Below are 21,682 nucleotides of genomic sequence, written 5' to 3' on the forward strand. Positions count from 1 at the left end.
GATATTTTTTAAGATTGAAGCAGTCTTACAGAGAACGTAATTTTCAGGCAAAATTTGAATTGACATCCACTTGTATTTTGTGACTATATTATTTTTGTGTTAAACATAAAAACGATGTGGATGAATATTATTTATTTTGCTTTTCACTGAAGCAACTTTCTGATCAATTCTTATTCAAAGGTAAGCTTTTAAGGTGAAGTGGGCTTCTGTGGGTAGGTTTTGTTCACTTCATTGCCGAAAAAAGTTGCTTGCTCGAGTATGTAGATCCGAAAATTGACATTATTGTAGCTGCAAACTTGTAAAGGCATGGAAACTTACGTTGAGGAACTTCTTATAAAAGTCTAATATTGTTATGAAACTTTATAACACAACTGTCTACCACACTATAGGACTATAAGTCCTAACTGTAGCTCAGTTTCCACAGTGTCAACATCAAGTGAAAAGGGAAATGGAAAGATGTTAAAGTTTTCATATAACTTCTGGAAACCCTGGAGGTGAATATCATGTTTGTGGAGAATATTAGTGAGTATATTATGATGATGATGATCAAAATTCGGCTGTGGTCCCACAGCTAAAGATGACAGCTTTGAGAAAAGAGCATTGTTGTCGTTTCATACCTGTCTAGTCCACAAAGAAAGTTTCATCTTAAATCATTTAATGCGTCAAATATTTATGAAATTAACATTTTTTATCCTACAATGCTGATCTCATAATATTCATATGGTGCATAATGTCACAGAGAGAGGCCAAATCAGCCATCCACCGTTCATTTTTTCAGTTCTGCAACAGTCTTACCACTCATGTCCATAAATATATCAATTCACTCCAAAGTTCAAAAAAACAATCTCTCAAGGACTTTAACTCAACTCTTCCAGCATAGTTAACTGTGATACAGAACATCACTGTAACTGCTGTCTAGGTCTACCGAGGACTTTGAACTGGCAATGTTGAGAGCACGAAATGTGATGTACGAGTCACCGTACTCACTATTTCCCTCGACATCACACTCTTTGTGCAGAAATTCTCTTGTTGGAGAATGCAGTGTACTGCAAAAATATCACATGTGATGGTTAACAATTTTAGCATTTCATGTAAAAGTGTCAGGAAACCAATATTTTGGCCGGTTGTGGCTGCTGTAGCTACTGAGTAAGATACTTCCAGTGCAGACCCACGTTATCAACAATCTCTTGCACACGTGCGAGAATATCTGCTCCTGCTCTAGTGTCTTCCATCTGAATCGAGTCCAGTAGTTCATCTGTGGGATACTACTGTCTAATCCACAAATGTAAATTGCCAACTGAGTAGTATCACAAATGTTTGTGCACCCATCCAGTGCCAAAGAAAATACAATAAATTTTTTTGCAAGAACCTTACCGTATCTGAAACATTATTGACTACTTCATGAATTTTGCATTCTTCAGTTGAATGAGAGGGACTAACCACCTGAATCTGTTCAAGTATCTAGGGAACTATATGTGCAGCTGCAGGTACTAAACATGTCTCTATAAATTCACCTTCAGTGAAATTGTGCAGTGCTCTGGCAATCTGAAAAACTATGTGTAACTTGCTTACATTATTCTCAAGTGTACTGCTGGATCCAGTTGTCAAAAGTACACTATATTTCAATGGAATTAAGGTTGCTGAGGTCCGCTATTGTGGTGTCTCAGTTTTCACTCGAATGCCTTTGGAAGACTCCACAAAACTAATCATCATCATCATCATCATCATCATCATCATCATCATCATCATCATTTAAGACTGATTATGCCTTTCAGCGTTCAGTCTGGAGCATGGTCCCCCTTATACAGTTCCTCCATGATCTCTTATTCAGTGCTAACATTGATGCCTCTTCTGATGTTAAACCTATTACTTCAAAATCATTCTTAACTGAATCCAGGTACCTTCTCCTCGGTCTGCCCCGACTCCTCCTACCCTGTACTTCTGAATCCATGAGTCTCTTGGGTAACCTTGCTTCTCCCATGCGTGTAACATGACCCCACCATCTAAGCCTGTTCGCCCCGACTGCTACATCTATAGAGTTCATTCCCAGTTTTTCTTTGATTTCCTCATTGTGCACACCCTCCTGCCATTGTTCCCATCTACTAGTACCTACAATCATCCTAGCTACTTTCATATCCGTAACCTCCACCTTGTTGATAAGGTAACTTGAATCCACCCAGCTTTCGCTCCCATACAACAAAGTTGGTCGAAAGATTGAACGGTGCACAGATAACTTAGTCTCGGTACTGACTTCCTTCTTGCAGAAGAGAGTAGATTGTAGCTGAGCGCTCACTGCAATAGCTTTGCTACACCTCGCTTCCAGTTCTTTCACTATGTTGCCATCCTGTGAGAATATGCATCCTAAGTACTTGAAACCGTCCACCTGTTCTAACTTTGTTCCTCCTATTTGCAACTCAATCCGTTTATATTTCTTTCCCACTGACATTACTTTCATTTTGGAGATGCTAATCTTCATACCATAGTCCTTACATTTCTGATCTAGCTCTGAAATATTACTTTGCAAACTTTCAATCGAATCTGCCATCACAACTAAGTCATCCGCATATGCGAGACTGCTTATTTTGTGTTCGCATATCTTAATCTCACCCGGCCAGTCACAAAACTAATCGGCAAGAAATTCAGCCGGGAGCTGGCACAGCTTTTTAAATATGTTCTGACACTGATATATTTTGTTTTCAATAGATGATACTATAAGCAGACTGATGTCATAGCCACGGGCATCACTCTCTCACCAGTCGTAGCTTCTGTTCGTGGAGTACTTCCGAGGGCAGAGCACTGGAAACTGCTGAACTAAAACCTGTTTGCTGCTTTCACTATTTTGACAACACTTTTGTCATTTAGCCACACAGAATTTTTTAGAACATGTGAATTTCATCCATGAAAACATCCAGTTTACCATGGAAATAGAAAAAGATGGCAAAATGTCCCCTGCTTCAGCACAGACCCAACAGGTCGCTTGCCCACTGCCGAGGCATACGGATTTATATCTCCATGCCTCCAGCTGCTTCTATCCCTCACAGAACAACAGCATGCTCAACACTCTAGTACACACATCATCCCCGATCTCAGATGAACAGACTTGATGGCAGAGCTGCAGCACCTGGAATCTGCCTTACATGAGAAGAAATGCAGCAACTGATAGATTCACATGGCTCTGCAGTGCAAGAGCCCCAAGAACAACATAGAAGAAGAAGGTAAGAAGACTGCTTTCATATAGTTTGCTGGCAGTGTATCATCAAAACTTGATAGACTACTGCGAAAACACCACGTAATGCCAGTTTTCCACCTTCCACCCAAAATATGAGTTTTTTTAGGGACAGTGAAAGACAGCCTAGATCTCATAAATGTGAGGGTGTACCAAGTTCTGTGTGAATGTGGAAAAACTTACATTGAACTAAACAAGCTGCACAATTGAGGATTGATGTATAGAACATGACTGCCACATCTGCTTACTGCAGCCTAACGAGTCTGCAATAGCAGAACACTGCATTGAAAATGGGCGTGAAATGAATTACTGGCAAACAAAAATAGCTACCACCAATAAATTTTGGGACTGTGTTCTCAAAGAAGCAATTAAAATTCGTGTGACTGGTAATTTAATCGACAGGGACACTCGCTTCCAACTGAGCGAGGCACGGTAGCCGAAGATAAGCTCTGTCAAAGCAGAACATTGTCCACTGAAATATCGTGAACTTTCAATGATTGGATCTGGCAGTACACCCGAGAACCGTGGACGTGGCATATACACCGGGAAAGTGTCAGATCATATAATATGATGATGTGCTTGAATTGCATCTGCATTTGTTGAGTTTTTGTCCTGAAATGATGATGTTAAAAATTATTCAGATGTTTATTTCTCTGTTCCCATTTGATGAGTACTTAACATCAGTGACTTTGTTTAACAGTGCTTTCCTTAATTTTTGCACCTCTGCTTCTTTCTCTTTGCTTTCTAAGTGTCCATAATCTTTCGCATGGAATGTATTGTAATGTCATTGTAAATTGAAATTTTTCCTTGTGTTCAGAGCTTTGAAGCACATTAAACGTCTCAAGAAATCATCATATACCGTACACATATAGGCATCGTGTGCTGACCTGTGGAATATTGACACTGCTATGTCTGACGTTTGAATTTCATAATCTGGCCATCGTGGTGTTTTTCATTGTTTTAAAACGAGACACACTTAACTTGAAGTACTTGTCATAAGTATAGACACTTGCATTTAAGTCTACAGCAAACCTAACACGTGGTCATTCCTACGATGTCAGTGCACAGTTTGCACATCCGTGCACTATATAATGACGTCTGACTGCCCCATTTTACAGTGATCGTTTGTCTATCCCCCAGCCATCTTCGAAACAGGACTGGGCTATGCAGTCTGGACATTAGAATTGTACTCTATTATCTCTCCTCCTCTGGCTGGCTGAATTCTCTTCCACTATCGAGATTAAGATTGTTTACTTCAAGAAATTGTTCACTGCCTCCATAGCATTTCTTACCCTACAGGTGCCATGTGCTTGGTGCTATTTGGTGATTTCAACAGCTTCTGTTGCACATTACAGTAGTTTTTTTTGTGTTAAAGAGACTGGGTGTCCTTGGTGTAACTTTCTCGAAGAAGGAAGTTCGGTGTAACCTCAAGGTCGAGGTGATTAGTGCATTAATGAAGTTAATATGTGTTGAAGTGAAACACTTGTTATGGTGCAACATTTCATGTGCGTGCAGCATACTATGTAAGGCTAGCTCAGACTTGCGAGGCTGTGCCTGGTTGACCATTAGTTACCTTGCAATTTGTGATACCTCCACATACCCAAAAAGTGACATACAGAAGGCCCAATGATTTTCTTGGGTTGTTTTGAAATACTAACAGCCATCTTACAAAAAGAGGTTAGTTTAAGAGTAATCCTGAGGATCCATTGACATATAATTATGGTATGTGTCGGGCTATGAGTCACTGTGTTTTTAGAGGTATGTCCACCCAATGCCTCTTTCCTTGTGCACAGTAGCAGATGCATGGAAATAAAAGGATGTGCATAAAAATTTGTGGAAAGAGCACATGTATGCACGGTTGTTCTCACGTCCACATGTTTCATCATTTTGCAAGCAGTGTGCTATGAATCCCCTTCTTTGCTTTGGAGTTCGTGGCATGTTTATTGTGATGAAAAAGGCAACTGTGGGTTCAGCAGTTTCTAAAGAAAAAAGGTACAAGAAATAGGGCTACAAAGTGACTACAGTGTTTTGTCTGCAAATGTCAGGAGGAGGTCACAGAGAGATTTTATATTTTCTACTTGGGAAACTGCAGCAATGAGGCTTGCAATAACATTTCTTTAGCTAGTGACCAGTGACATATGTACCAGTTTTGACTATTTATGAGGGCATGCTGAAAAGTAATGCCACTGAATTTTTTATGGGAAAACTCTTCAAGCTTTTTAAATAAAACAAACATTATTAACATTCTACATCTTTATTCTTGAGGTCTAGATATTTATTTCTCAATATTGTAATCCTGGCGACCAACATATTTCACCCGACAAGAGACTAGTTTGTTGATAGAACGTTTGACTTTGTTGATGGGGCCACAACCTTACCTCTGCTTGCACAGCTTCATCACTGCCAAAGTAAAGTCCTTGAAGGTGTTCTTTAATTTTTGGAAAGAGATAAAAATTGGATGGTGCCAAATTGGTACTGTATGAAGGATGATCAGTGACAGTGAACCCGAGGCACTGGATTGTTACAGGTGTCACAGTGCTCGTGTGTGGTCAGGCATTGTCAAGATGAAGGAGAGAAGTGGTCCCTGTGGGAATGAACTATTCGAATTTGAAACTCAATTACAGTACACCATTTATCACACACCAGCTTACACTGAGGCAACAAAAGGCACGGAATAGCAGTATGCACTTATACGGATGGTGGTAGTATCGTGTACACTAGGTATAAAAGGGTAGTGCATTGGGGGAGCTGTCATTTTCACTCAGGTGTTATGGCCACACAACGGGAATTAACGAACTTCAGACTTTGAATGTGGAATGGTAGTCGGGGCTAGATATATGTGACTTTCCATTTGGGAAATCGTTAGGGAATTCAATATTCAGAGATTCTGTGTCTAGAGTGTACTGAGAACACCAAATTTCAGGCATTACCTCTCACCACAGACAGTGGCTGACGGCCTACACTTACGGACCGATAGCAGTGGCATTTGGGTAGAGTTGTCAGTGCCAACGGATGCCGAAAACTGCACGGAATAACCACAGAAATAAATGTGCTACATATGAAGAACATACCTATTAGGACAGTACAGTGAAATTTGGCATTAATGAGCTATGACAGCAGATAGCCGACATGAATGCCTTTGCTAACAGCTTCAACTGCAGCATCAACTGCAGTGCCCCTCCTGGGCTCATGACCGTACTGGTTGGATCCTAGATGACCGGAAAACTGTGATCCGGTCAGATGAGTCCTGATTTCAGTGGGTAAAAGCTTCTGGTAGGGTTTGAAGTGTGATGCACACCTTATGAAGCCATGGGCCCAAGTTGTCAACATGGCACTGTGCAAGCTGGTAGTGGCTTCATAATGGCGTGGGCTGTGTTTACACAGAAGGGACTGGTTCTCTGATCCAACTGATCCTTTCATTGACTCGAAATGGTTATGTTCGGCTGCTCGGAGACCATTTATAGCCATCCAGAGATGGAATTTTTATGGATTACAGTGTGCCTTGTCAGCAGGCCACAATTGTTTACGATTCATTTGAAGAACATTCTGGACAGTTCGAGTGAGTGATTTGGCCACCCATATCGAACAACATGAATCCCATTGAACATTTATGCGACATATCCGAGAGATTAGTTCTTGCACAAAATCCTGCACCAGCAACACTTTCGCAATTACGGGTGACTGTAGAGGTGGCATGGCTTAATATTTCTGTAGGGGACTTCCAAGTTGAGTCCGTGCCATGTCCAGTTGCTGCACTACACCGGGCAAAAAGAGGTCCAGCACAATATTAGGAGGTATTCCGTGACATTTGTCACCTCAGTGCTGTTGTGTTACCCACCACTATGTTACACAATACAATTTGGAGCCCTCTAGTGCCAGAGGGTGCTACTTGTAGTAGCAAAGCAGGAAAGTCAACCGAGTAATATGTATGACATGAAAGACCTCAGTTGATGTTGAGAATAGAATAAAAAGTTTGGAGGCATTGTGTCTCAGCATTCCTAAACAAAGCATTTCAGTGATTATTTCTGAAGCTGAGAAATAGTTAAGGAAGGTTCTCAGTCATTATCTGAAGGTAAATTATCAATGTATCATTTGTATTTTGTTTTATAAAAAAGTTGTTTGCACTTTCAATGATGAAAGATTGTTTGTAGATTAATATCCTTGGTGTCAACAAATTTGGAGGTTGTGTTTTCCATTTTTTATTTTTTGCATCATCAGTGTCCATTTCCATTCCTAGTAGTTTTTTTGAGGAGCTACATATCCCTGTTATTTCTTTTGTTCAGTGTCAGGCTCCACAGTTGTGTGGTATTAAGTTGCCATAGCATGAATATTCATCCACAGTTTTCATATACACATTTCATAAATTTCTGGCTTATTCTTCTCCGTTTTCATACTTCAAGGTTTATAGTATCTTATTCTTTACAATAGTATGATTGGAGACTTTTTGTCTAACACTTGACGCTCAGGTCGTCATGTATCACATTTTTATTCGGATAATCTTTAGAAGTGGTATTTCATATGACATCTCTTTGTAATCATCTATAAATTTAAGCATGTTTCCTTTGGAGTCACAAGACATTGTTACATATAAGTAGCACCCGAGAGGACGGACATAGTGTTTGCTTTTCCATGCAGGATCATACAGCTACATCACATATATTGAGCCAGGAAATAGGCTTGTTTGTGGCAAAACAAGTGTCCACATGGACAATGCAGCAATGTCTGGATCACTGTGGTCTGTCAGTACAGTGACCATTATTGCCGCTTCCCCTGATGCTGCAACAGAGAGAGAGGCATACTGGCAGAGGTGTGCCCAGTGACAACACTAGACTAATGAATGGTATCACAGGGACTTTTCAGGCAAGTGCCAGCTTTATGTACAGCATGTAGATGAACATAATCCGTGTGTGGAGGCTCTGATGAGAATTAATGTTGCCACATGCAGTTATCATTGTCATATGGGCTCAGCACTTGCCATGATGATCTGGAGTGCCATTGGGTCCACAACATGATCACCTCTTGTTTCACATAGCCAGTAATTTGGACGGCAGCTGTTGAATTTCTGATGTGATAAGGCTGGTGGTTCTGCCCTATTATCGAAGTCTCCATGACATACTTTTCAACAGGATATTGTGTGTTGCCCAAGCTGTCTTGACCTATCTCAGTACTGAGAGTGCTCGACTGTTGCTTTGGCACATATGTTCTCCAGATATCTCACCTATTGAAAACATCTGGTTATGGTTTGTTGAGAGACTGGCAAGCCATCACTCATCAACCACTACGACTGATGAACTCTGGCGTGAGTAGAAGTAGCATGGAATGACGTAGCCATATCTTGTCATCTAAGCTCACTATTTCTTTATGTCCAGCCAGGTTAGAGCCATTGTAGTTGCCAGAGATAGCAACAATGTGTACCAGTTTCACACCCTGTATAATCCCAAATTACTTGCAAAGTTAATCATGAATTCTTCTTACTGTACTTTTACACACTTTTAATAATATTTTGTTATTTGCTGTCTTTCCTGGAGTTACAATTTTAATGATCAGCAGTGTATTTAGCCACAGGACATGGTTTCCAAACCAAGCTAGACTTCTCTATTTCTATAAGATCTTTTTTTATGATCACAAATAAATTTTGGAAGCATGGATTGTAAATGCTCAGGGCCGCCTTAAAATATTAAATGATGTTGTCCATAAGGGAATTGTATTTGCCATGTTGGTTATTCAGAACTACCTCTATTCCTGGCCTCTTCGCTGAGGGTGGTGGTGGTGGTGGTGGTGGTGGTGGTGATGGTTTGTGGGGCACTCAACATCATGGTCATCAGCACCCGTACAAGTTTCCAATCTTTCCAGTTCCAATCTCGTCACTTGTAGAGTGATGATGAGGACAACACAAACACCCAGATCCCGGGTGGAGAAAATTCCCGAACTGCCTGGGAATCGATCCAGAGGTAGCAGCGCTAGCCAGTAGACCACCAGCTGCGTACTTCATTGAGGATGGTAACTTGGCAGTGAAGATCAGATGTCAATGTATCATGGTGCACCATAGTTGATGTCCGCATGCATTCTGTAGTGGTGATAGATATGTTTTGAGTGACTGTTTAAGAGTCATTTGCAAGCAAATGAGGTTATCATAGATATGTACAAGGTCCTGTCTATTATAAACGGATGTACCAAATCTAGGTATTATATGTCAAATTAGTAAAGTTTTTGGTGAAAATAGCCTGTCAGTCGGTGTGCTGGAGAGGGGAGAGGGGAGGGGTGGGGGTGTCAGCCAACAGCAGTAGGAGAAACTTGAGTTAAGTTAACAGGTCACATCTTAATGTTAGACTTGGTCAGATTTTGAATGATTTGCAATGCATCACTACCACAGGGGCTATTTCCAGACAGATTCAGATATGCTATTCTCAGGCCTGTTTATAAGAAAGGTAATGAGACTGCTTACCTCCTTGAAGGAGGTAAATAGTTATGTCTGCCAGAACCGTGGAACACAACTTTCTCAAAATAAGATACTTATCTGAATTTGAATATCAGAAGAGTGTCTCAACAGAACATACAGTTTTTCAATTCACAAATCAAATAATACAAAATTTGAATTACAAAATAAAATTTTGCCAACTGGTATCTTCTGTGAGTTGTCAAAAGCATGTGATTGTTTAGGTCATATTATTTTCATGGAGAAGTTATTGAGGTATCAGTGATGTTGCTGGTAACTGGTATTAGCATTTTCTATCTAAAAGGATAGTGTTGCGCTAAGAAACTTAGAGAGTGTACACAATGAAACAGACCTTCACAGTGGGTTAGAATCACTGCAGGTGTACCACAGGGATCAGTATTATGCCCACTTGTTTTTATTATATATAAATGATCTTCCATCATATATCCAAGGAGAAAGAGTGGTTCACCTGTAAAGAAGTCCGCTTATAGGATGATGGTGTGACTTATTCTTGAGTACTGCTCGAGTGTTTGGGATCTGTACCAGGCCTGATTGAAGGAAGACATCGAAGCAATTTAGAGGCTAGCTGCTAGATTTGTTACTGTTAAGTTTGAACAACACGTGTTACAGAGATGCTTCAGGAACTCAAAAAAGCTGACTGCTGAACAATTCTACTGCTGCCAACGTACATTGTGCGTAAGGACTGTGAAGAAAGATATGAGAAATTGGGGCTCATACAGAGGCATATAGATAGTCATTTTTCCCTTGCTCTATTTGCGAGTGGAACAGGAAAGGAAATGAAATTACTGGTAGTGGTACAGGGTACCTTCCACCACGCACCGTACAGTGGCTTGTGGAGTACCTATGCAGATGTGGATAGATGAGTGATAATTCTCTTTGCTGGTGGTAGGAATGTAATAGTCAAGCCTAATGTAGTAACTTCAACATGTGAAAATGTAAAGAACATGTTAAGGTTTTCAGAAATTGTAAAGAACATGTTCTTGAAAATTAATAATGCATTCTACGCTAATCGACTGTCACTGAATTTAGATAAAACACGAGGCACGCAATTCAGCACTGCACAAGGCCTGTCCACACTATTATACACTGAGGTGAGAAAAATCATCGGATACCTCCTAACATCAGTCAACCTCCATTTACCGAGCATATTGCAGCAACTCGGTGTGGCGTGGATTCGACAAGTCTTCGGAAGTTTTCTGCAGAAATATTGAGCCGTGCTGCCTCTATAGTCTTCCGTAATTGTGAAAGTGTTGCCGGTGCAGAATTTTGCGCACGAACTGACCCCCTCGATTATATCCCGTAAATGTTCGATAAGGTTCATATCGGATGATCCGGGTGGCCAAATCTTTTGCCTGAATTATCCAGAATGTTCTTCAAACCAATTGCGAACAATTGTGCCCCAATGACAGGTGTATTGTCATGGGAACATGACAATTTCCAGTTAATGATCAGTTCGGTTGGACCAGAGGACCCAGTCCGTCCCATATAAACACAGCCCACACCACTATGAAGCCACCACCAGCTTGCACAGTGCCTTGTTGACAACTTGGGTCCGCCACTTTGTTGTATCTGCACCACACTCGAACCCTCCTATCAGCTCGTAACAACTGCAATTGGGAGTCATCCGACCAGACCACAGTTTTGAGTTGTCTAGGTTGCAACTGCTGTGATCACGAGTGTAGTAGAAGCACTGCAGGCGATGTGCTGTTAGCAGAGGCACTCGCATTGGTCGTCTGTCGTCATAGCCCATTCATGCCAAATTTTGCAGCACTGTCCTGACAGATATGTTTGTTGTACATCCCACATTGATTTCTGCAGTTATTTCACGCAGTTCTGCTTGTCTGTCAGCTGCCCAAACACCACTGCTCTTGTTCATTAAGTGAAGGCTGTCAGCCACTGCGTTGTCTGTTGTGAGAGGTAATGCCTGAAATGTGGTATTCTCAGCACACTCTTGACATGATGGCTGTCAGCATTTTGAATTCCCTAACGATTTCCAGAATGGACTGTCTCATATGCCTAGCTCCGACTAGCATTCCTCGTTCAAAGTCTAAACTCTGATAATTCTTGTCGTGTGGGCATAATCACGTCAGAAACTTTTTCACGTGAATCGTCTGAGTATAAGGGACAGCTCCACCAATGCATCACTTGTGTACCTTGTGTATATGGTAGTACCACAATCTTTATATGTGCATATCACTATCCCATGACTTCTGTCACCTCAGTGTAAATAATGCATGAGGGTAAATCAATAAATGAAATGGAATATTCTAAACTCCAAGGTTTTTGTATTAATAAGAACCTACCCTGGGAGTCACATGTTAAAGATTTTTTAAAGTCTTTGCTCTGCAATTTTTGTGCTAAGGACATCAGATTTTGGAGATGAAAATGCAAAGAACTTTGATTAATTTTCCTATTTGCATTTGCTAATGTCTGATGGTATCAACTTCTGAGGTAACTCATTTTCGGGGTAAAAAGTGTTTGTTGCTCAGAAGTATGTAATAAGGATTATGTGTGGTGTCCACTCTAGAATGTCTTGTAGACAACTGTTTAAACAGTTGTGCACACTGACAGAAAAGTCTATAACATTTGCACTGTCATGAAGTTTGCTATCAAAAAGCACAGTTTGAAAAAACTGTAACATCCATAAGTATAATAGTCTTAGTGTGACACCAAGCGAGGTGGCACACTGGACTCGCATTCGGGAGGACGACGGTTCAATCCCGTCTCCGGCCATCCTGATTTAGGTTTTCCGTGATTTCCCTAAATCGTTTCAGGCAAATGCTGGGATGGTTCCTTTGAAAGGGCACGGCCGATTTCCTTCCCAATCCTTCCCTAACCCGAGCTTGCGCTCCGTCTCTAATGACTTCGTTGTCGACGGGACGTTAAACACTAACCACCACCACCACCTCTTAGTGTGACACAGAAAGGGGTGATGTATTCAGCCATAAAACTCTTTGGCAATCTACCAAGTGATGTAAAGAATTTAATGGATACTAAAATTAATTTCAAACACAAACTGAAATCAAATCTGTTTGAAACTCCTTCCTCCTTCTACTCTATAGAATATATAAGAACATGATTTGTGTGTGTGTGTGTGTGTGTGTGTGTGTGTGTGTGTGTGAGTGAGAGAGAGAGAGAGAGAGAGAGAGAGAGAGAGAGAGAGAGTTAAGTATAAAAATATATAAATCCATGTATACAGGAAAAAAATGAGTAAGTATAAAACTTAAGAAAACATGTAAATGGTTAACATGTTACCATATTTTCAACTGGTGAGCTGTACCATAATTGTAAAACTGACTTGTTCCATATATAGTGAGGGGCTGCAGTTACGATCCATGGAATCTGCATATGACTAACTAGTGTGAAAACAATTACCTTCATTTATGAGTCCTAGAGTCTTGGAAAGTCTGTGACCCCCACGTTATATAAAGGGGGGTCGACAAAAATATGAAAACTCCAAACACACGACACGTTACCGTGCTTCATGCGATGTAGGAGACCCATTGGCATTCTAAACAACTTCCACTCATCTCAGGATGGATAAATGCAGGTCCTTTATGGTTTTCAAGGGAATCTTATACCATTCTTCCTACAAAATAGTGGCAAGTTCAGGTAACAGTGATGGAGATGGATAGTAACTACACATCCATCTGTTCAAACCAGACCACAAAGGCTGAATAAAATCATGATTGGGTGACTGTAGTGACTGGGGGAAATGCAACATTTCATCCTCATAAAAACAAATCCTGGATAATGTGAGCTGTGTGAACAGGGGCCCCGTCGTCTCGGAACATAGCGTGACTATTGGGAAACATTGTACTGTGGGATGGATCTAATCAGCCAAAATGGTTACATTGCCCTAGGCAGTAATGTGACCTTGCAGAGTACTCGTGGGTCCCACGGAATACCGTGATATGGCTTCCCAGATCGTCACCGAATCCCCACCATATTTCACTCTTGGGAGGTTGGCCAGAAGTTGGAAACAGTATGAACCGAGTATTGTACAGCCAAATGACTTTCTTCCATTGCTCTATAGTTCAGTATGGGTTCAGTACCACAGTTTGCAGTTGGCATCACTGACGAACAGTTTTGGAATTCTAGCTTGTCGTGCAACTCTCAGCTTACGTAGCTTTCTTTGCACTGTTTCGATACCGAGAGGGTTCACGAGTGCGACATTCAGTTCTGCAGTGACTTTTGCTGCTGTTGTCGTCTTATTTTTCGGGACTGTTTTCTACAGTGACCATCTGTCGTGATCACTCGACATACACTTTTGTTTGCATAGCGATTTAGCGCACAATTTCCACTTTCCCTGTATGTGGCATAAATCTTTGATACTGTACTTCTTGAAAAACCAAAAACTTGAACTATCTTGGGTACTTGCACCCACCATACAAACACCAACAACTTGCCCATGTTTGAATTGGTTTAGCTCTAACATAATGCACTCGTATCTACACAGAGTAGTGTTCTGATCACAACTGACACTTGCAACGTATTGAGGGCATTGCACAGGTGCCGTTTATGGCCAAATACAACAGAGCAACCTGCAAGCTTGGCTGGCATCTGCATTTATGTTCAAACATGCATTTCTTGTGGTGTTTACATATTTTTGTCTAACCCTGTACCTCTTTGCTTTTACAGCAGTTGTTGGAAATTACCTTGCCATACAACACAGGCTTTTGTGGCCAGTATTTACATCCCTTTTGATTTTAGTTACATGAGCATTTTGCCATGTTGTAAGGCATGTTGCTGTGCCTGTCATCTCTTATCCAGTGTTAGGAGATTAAAAGCTGGGCACAGTAGTGTGTCTTAGACCACGATCTAATGGACATATAACTTAATTCAGCAATGACCGTACCCTTTCGTATGGCTTATAATGATTTCTTCCACAAGGAATCTTCACTAGTGTGTAATGCTTACGCTGTGCCATCCTAATACACTATATTTTGACTGATGATTTTGTATTTTTTAGTGACAGGAAAACTTTTGGGTTGTCCAAATATGTGCCCTTTTTTGTCTCATTGAGACACATGAAAGATTTAGTTGTCTTTTAGTCTCTCTCATAGTTGTGAAAGTGATATACTGTGTTGCAGAGTAGGTATATATCAATTTTTGAATAGCTACTAACCAGCAGTTTAACATTTTTATTGTTGTAGACATATGTTTATTTTTTGGTCTAAAAGTTATTCCAGAAAATATTCTTTGTTTTGTGCCTAGTAGTATGTTTTGTTTGAGTTGCTTTAGTAGTCTTTTTTTGAAGTACTTGTAGCATTAACCACCATATTTTGTATTTTTCTCTTTTTGATTTTTTTCCATTAAATAAATATTGACAATTCCGTGTCATTGAGTGTGTGTCAGCAATTGACTCTCAGAAATTTACTATGGTGTTTTTTCCCATCTCAGTTTTGTGGTGTAATATCTGCTTGATAATGATAACCGTATTTTCAGTTACTTTAGAAGATAGGGTGGAGCATTTGGTTGGTAGTTGTTACCTTGAATTTTTTATGATTTTATGTGTTGTGATTGTGTGTCAGAAATTGACTGTGGTGTTTTTTTTCCACTACCAATTTTGTGGCTTAATATTCGCTTGATGATGATAACTGAATTTTCAGTTACTTTAGAAGATAGGGTGGAGCATTTTGTTTGGTAGTTTTTGCCTTGAATATTTTTATGATTTTATGTGTCATTGGAAAGTAGATGTAACCTTGCTATTATGTTTCTGTTTTGAGGGTGATTGAACTAGAACGTCTATATTACTGTTAGTTTACCATTTTGATGTTCAAGTATTGAGATTTAAATATCTTTAGCGTAAACTGGAAGACAGTACTTTATATTCTTTTCTGTGTTACATAAAACCTTTTAATAACATATTGTTTTTTTGTGTAATAAAAACAGATTTTTTGTAAAAAGTTTCAGGTGTATGGAAGTCTCCAAGCATGGAAAATGGGGGCATATTTTTCACTGCTGCTTGAAACAGATGCTCCACGCTTTGCCAAGCTTGGTGTAGACTTCATGTTAGATCGAGTCCTGATAGAAGACATTGAACTTATTCGAATTGAATGTGAGTATTGTGGATTTTATTTATCAAAGGGAGAAAACATTGTTTAATGTAGATAATTGCAGTGGTATAACGACTTCAAATATACAGATTACAATCAGCAATGGCAAATAATGAAGCAGTATACATAAAAAGTAATAAACATGACCTGTTATATTGTCGGGGAAATAATGAGAGATGTGAAGAGGAGAACAGAAGCTTTAAAGAATTTTATGCCAATGCATTTTGATTTTGTGCTATAAACTTACAATAATAGCAATGATAAGAGTCAGTCTGTAAACATGTACCACTTATTACTCTCCTGCTCCTATCATAGTTGTCTTTTCTCAATGTCCTCTCTTGTGTAAAATAGTCTCTACTCCATCTCATCACCCACTCTTCACAGTTTTTACTTATGAGTCTTCCTGCTACAGAGTGAAGAAATCATTTTGTATGTTGTGTAACTTACATACCTTAACACAGATTTACACTGATGGTCCAAAGCATTAAAACCATCTGCTTAATAGTATGTCGCTCCATCTTTGAAACACAAGTACAGCAGTGATTCTGCATGGCATGTATTCAACATTTTCTCGGTAAGTTTTCAGTGGTATGTGACAACAGATACCTGTGCACACCTCGCACAGTTTGGTAAATTAAAATCCTGTGGTTTTTGATGCTCGATAGTGTTCCAGATGTATTCCCACGGATCCAGTCATGTGAATTTGGTGGCCAAGACATCAATGTGAGTTTGCTATCTTGCCCCTCAAACCGCTGTAGCATCATCCTGGACTTGTTGTGACATGGACAGTTTTCCAGCTGCAATATGCCATTTCCATAGTGTGTTTCCAAACACAACCATCGACTTGGTGTAACAAGAAATGTGAATCGTCTGACCAGCCAACACATTTTCATTGACCCACAGTCCAATCTTTATGATCTCACAACTATTGCAATTGTAATTGATGATGTTTGGTCACCATGAGACCACATAGGAATTGTCTGCTGTGGAGCTCCACATTCAACAGTGTGTGTTGAACTGTATGCTCTGAAACACTTGCGCCTGCATTGGCACTAGCATCATCATTGTACTCTGTTGTCAGATTTCCAATAAGTGCCACCTATCCTGCTTTACAGAGTGAACAAGCCTCCAATCTCCATGTTACATAATGAGGCATGGACATCAAACATCTTCTTGCCTGCTCATGGTTTCCCCATTCTTCAACCACTTTCCATAGATGCTCAGGACAGTAGGATGCGAACAACCAAACAGCTTTGCCATTTCTGAGATGCTCTTTTCTATAACAGCCTGCTATTTGTCAAAGTCAGTGTCAGTGAATTTCCCCATTTACATTTTGTATCATCAAGATGATTCCCCATTTGTCTATGCTATGGTTATATAGATTCCTTACCATGTCACATACCCACAGAGCCACCAGGTGGCATTCACTCTCATGGTGGGCAGTGTATGCATGACGACAGATCACTACTGACAACTGGAATGGATGTCGGCAGTAGACAGACGTGGAGAGTGGCTGAGTGTACAGTTTTCACACACACACACACACACACACACACACACACACACACACACACACACAGAGAGAGAGAGAGAGAGAGAGAGAGAGAGAGAGAGAGAGAGAGAGTTCTCTCTCAGCTCTGCAGCCCTGCAGCCCAACTGGAACGAGAGCGGGTATTCTAGCTGGAGTGGGTGGTTAGATCATGGAAGAAACATGAGGTCAGAAGGTGTATGAATAGCAAGGAAAGGAAGTAAGAAATATTTACAACATGTAGGTGAGGTGGCTGGCACCTACTCCCATCTAGGGTGCTAGAGGGCTGAGTTGGAGGCCACTACATAAGCTATGGAGAAAATAGTACTAAGTTAGCAGCTGCGAAATCCATACTAAGAGAGAGGTATAAAGAAAGGTAGATATGGTTGACTAAGATGGAATAAAAAGTTTTCCATAAAATTTGAGAGGCTTGTGTGGAGGCAGGAGGGTGGAAAAGGATGAGAACAGATAAGAGGCAGGTGAAGCTTGGGCCATGGGGAAATAAAGGCCAGTCAATTGTGGGAGCAAATATTATATTAAAGGGAGGGTTTCGACCTGGAAAAATCCTTAAGGCTAGTTGTGCTGAAGGTAAATCCAGACATCATGTATATTGAAGCAGCTGTTGAAGTTAGTCAGATTGTGCTGAGCAGCATGCTCTGTGTCCTGGAGGCCTTGTTGCAATTGGCTACCATTTACCTACAACCACTGATCTGTGCAGTAAGTTGATTCACTGAGTAATACTTAATTGCTGCAGGTGCACAAACCTGTTACTACACATTTGCAAATCATTCTGTGGAGTAAAAGAAATTATTCTTTAGGTAGAAGAAATTATTCTATGGAGTGGAAGAACTTTTCAAGCAGCTATGATTTCAGTTTGTCTTGGTAGTTAATTTTACTATCCACCAAATTCTTTGCATCACTTGATAGATTATCAAAGATTTTTGTGGCTGAATACCTCACTCCATTTTGGGCCAAAGTAAAGACTCAGTAATGGATAGTGGGACTAATTTCTCCTTTATGCTTATGAATGTTGCTGCTGCTATCAAACTGTGCTTGTTGATGACAGACTTCATAAGGGAGTAAATTTGCTGTAAGACTTTTATCAGTATAATCAAATGTTTAAAGAGCTGCCTGAAAGAACTTTGAGATTAGACATTACACATTATCCTTATTACATTCTTCCGTGCAAGAAATTATTTTTACCTTGGTGATGAGCTACTCCATAATATTTAGTGAATGAAAATAGTAAAAGTAGTCAACTTTTTGGAATTTTCATCTCCAAAATCTGATATTAACCATAACACAAACGTTTCAGAGCTTTGATATTTAAGATAATCCGTAAGATGTGACTTCCAGATCAGGAGCTTACTGGAATAAACATCTAACAGTGTAGATGGTCTGTTTCATTTATTGATGCATCCTAATGTATTATTTGTAACGGTGGGCCCAGGCCGTGTGCAGTACTGAATTGCATGTACTGTGTTTTATCTAAGTTGAGTTACAGTCCATTTGGAGAGAACCATTCCTTGATTCTCAAGAAAATATTCTGTACATTTTCATGCATCGGTGTTACAAAATTACGTTTTATTATTATATTTCCATCATCAGCAAAGAGACCTACGTCTGCTTCTTCGATATATGACGGATGATCATTTATATGCAATAAAAATGAGAGTGGACATAATATCACTCTTTGCAGTACACCTGTAGTGATTCTTTCCCAATGTTAAGATACTGTATCATGTTGTACACTCCTTGAGCTTCTTAATGCAACACATTGCATCCATTTAGTTAGGTTGGGTGGAAACTAGTTACCAGCAAGATCCCTGATACCTCAATAACTTGTCTAGGAAAATATTATGGATTAAACAGTCACATTCTTCTGACAGCTCACATTTTGTATTATCTGATTTGTGAATTGAAAAATAATGTATTCTGTAGACCCTGCTAAAATACAAATTGAGACAGACTAAATATCTTATTATATGAGAGGCGTGTTATGGTTGTTGCACAAACAGTTTTTCCCATTACGTTCAAGAAGGAGGTGAGTAGTGATACTGTTCAGTAATTATTAGGAGGAGGTGAGTAGTGATACTGTTCAGTAATTATTAGTATCTGTCTTACTACCAGTCTGCTAAAGTGATCTGACAATAACACATTCCAGTCTGTCTGGAAATATCCCCTCTGGTAGTGATGTCATGTATTTCATATGTGACTGAAAATATTGCATATAAAGATTGACTCAAAAGTCCGTTAAACATTTGAAAATTCAGTACTTCATGGAATAATGTAAGTGGACAGGTAAAAGTTGACACACATGTTTGAAATGACATGGCGTTTTATTGAAGCCGGGAAAAAAAAAGTGCAAAATAACCAAGAGATGGCACTTCATACGATACAAAAGCAATATGTAGCAAAACAATTGATTTTTAGCAAAAACAATGTTCTTTATAACAAATGCTCGACATGTCGTTTGTCATTCATTAACAATACCTGTAGTTGAGGGACAATGTTGTGCACAGCACTGTACCGCATGTCAGTAAGTATGGTCAGAAATTGCCATTGGATGTTGTCTTTTAGCATCCCTAATGAGGTCAGACAATTGTGGTAGACATGCGACTTCAGAAAACCCCACAACCGATAATCACACAGATCGAGGTCTGGAAACCTGCGAGGTCAAGCACGACAGAAGTGGTGACTCGGCATGCGATGGGGTGGAGCACCGTCCCGCTTAAAAGTCGGACCTTCCAGCAGGTATTTATCAGTCGGGCCAGGGATGGTGCAATTCTGTAACATATCTGTGTACTCTGCCCTCATCGTGCCGACAGTTTGAAAAAGCCGCACCCCGCATTTCTTCAAAGGAAAAGGGTCCGATTACGATCGATTTGGTAAATCCACACTACTCCGTGACTTTCTCACCGTGCAGTGGAGTTTCCGAGACAGTTCTAGGATTTGCGGCAGCCCAAATTCTGCAGTTGTGGCTGTTGACAGACCCTCGCAGTGTGAAATAAGCTTTGTCGGTCTGCAACACGTCAGACAATCGATCGTCGTCTTCCTCATTTTTCGTAGTACCTGTACTGCAAATTCTCTCCGCGTCACAAAATCGGTGGCCAACAGTCCACGATGACACTAGATTTTGTACAGGTAGCATCGGAAGGCACACCTTAGTGCTTTCCGAGCTTTGGTGTGTGGCATACTGGTGTGACATAAATTTCGTATGTGCCTTTCTGTCTGAGAGGTTAAATCTCACGTTTTTGTAAGTGTAAATTCATTCAGTCTGTAGCACAATAGTTAGTTGACCATTTGTCTCGTTTTGAAGATGTGGGCCCAGTCATTTAGTAAGCCAGTCATCCAGGCTCCATATCTCGGCTGATACACATCTACAGAGCAGCAAGTCAAGTGTTTATCTTCTCCTGTCTTTTCCTCATCGTGTATTTCTAAAATTTAATGCGCGTTTCTGTTTAAGAGGTGTAAGCTCGCATTTTGTAAGTGTAAATTCGTGCAGTTTGTAGCAGAGTTTCCATTCCTTCTGAACGGCCAACTACACAGCACATAGAGGCATCGGCATCCGTCGGTGACAAATGAGGAGGGTAGCAAGTTGCACATATCGCATTCTGTCTACTTTTCTAGTTTACTCTTCAGTTAGTCTTTCTAGGATGGGTAGGATGTGTGCATGCAGGAGAAGCTGACCGCAGTTTGCAGACAGCTGAATGCACTTTCGGCCGTGGTCAGTCACCTTCGGGCATCTGCCTCGGGTTGTAGCAGTGGCGGAGAATCTGGCGCGTTGCGTGGGACGCCTCGGGTGTCACTTGTTTCACCTGTGGGCTCTACTACTGAAGCACCTCCTAGTGTACCTGAAGCAGAGGATCTGCCCTCACAGCAGAGTGAGTGACAGTCAGTAATGCATTCGAATCACTTGAAGCGGAGGGCCAGTGTGGATGCCGGTCATCTGGCTTTGCCCGTTCACCCTGCGAGTGGACAGGTGGCCGCTCCTTCGGCAGGGTCCGAGCAGGTGGACACCGGGACAGATAGTGTTCATGATTGGAAAGAAAGTGAACGTGCACTCGGTACGTCTACCAGCCTCGGAGATGTGGAGGTGGCCTCACCGGCAGCTATCGAGTGTGCGGGATGCAGTTATCTGCAAATTTTGGCACACGTTGACACCGGCACTGCCTGTCACGGGGGTTCTGAGGTCATCCTCAGTTCGTACGGGAGGCTGACAGGAGTGGGGAAGGATGCTGGCCTCACACGTCGGGTGCAAGCAGAGTTCACAGTTTGCAGCACTGTTCCCAGAGTCGAATGGGGTCCTTCGATTTGGAGCCGAACGGACGGGAACGTACGGTCTCGACGGAAGGATTCGTCGACTCTCTGACAGTCTCAGCTGCGGGTTTCTAGACCTATGTTATCGGTTG

At 40.8% G+C, this 21,682-nt stretch overlaps 1 protein-coding gene across 6 annotated transcripts in view; it reads left to right on the plus strand.

Annotated features, from left to right (window-relative positions):
- LOC126185133 (biotin--protein ligase) overlaps positions 1-21,682 on the plus strand; it is a 360,657-nt gene that overhangs the window by 89,594 nt on the left and 249,381 nt on the right. For 4 of the 6 annotated variants that reach the window (XM_049927960.1, XM_049927964.1, XM_049927962.1 and 1 more), the window contains exon 5: positions 15,579-15,744. In XM_049927960.1, the coding sequence (XP_049783917.1) occupies positions 15,579-15,744 (166 nt within the window). The remainder of the gene's footprint in view (positions 1-15,578; positions 15,745-21,682) is intronic. The other 2 variants (XM_049927963.1, XM_049927966.1) reach the window with 1 other exon arrangement.

Source organism: Schistocerca cancellata, chromosome 4 (genome assembly GCF_023864275.1).
Source record: "Schistocerca cancellata isolate TAMUIC-IGC-003103 chromosome 4, iqSchCanc2.1, whole genome shotgun sequence".
In the NCBI taxonomy this organism is placed as follows: Eukaryota; Metazoa; Arthropoda; class Insecta; order Orthoptera; family Acrididae; genus Schistocerca; species Schistocerca cancellata.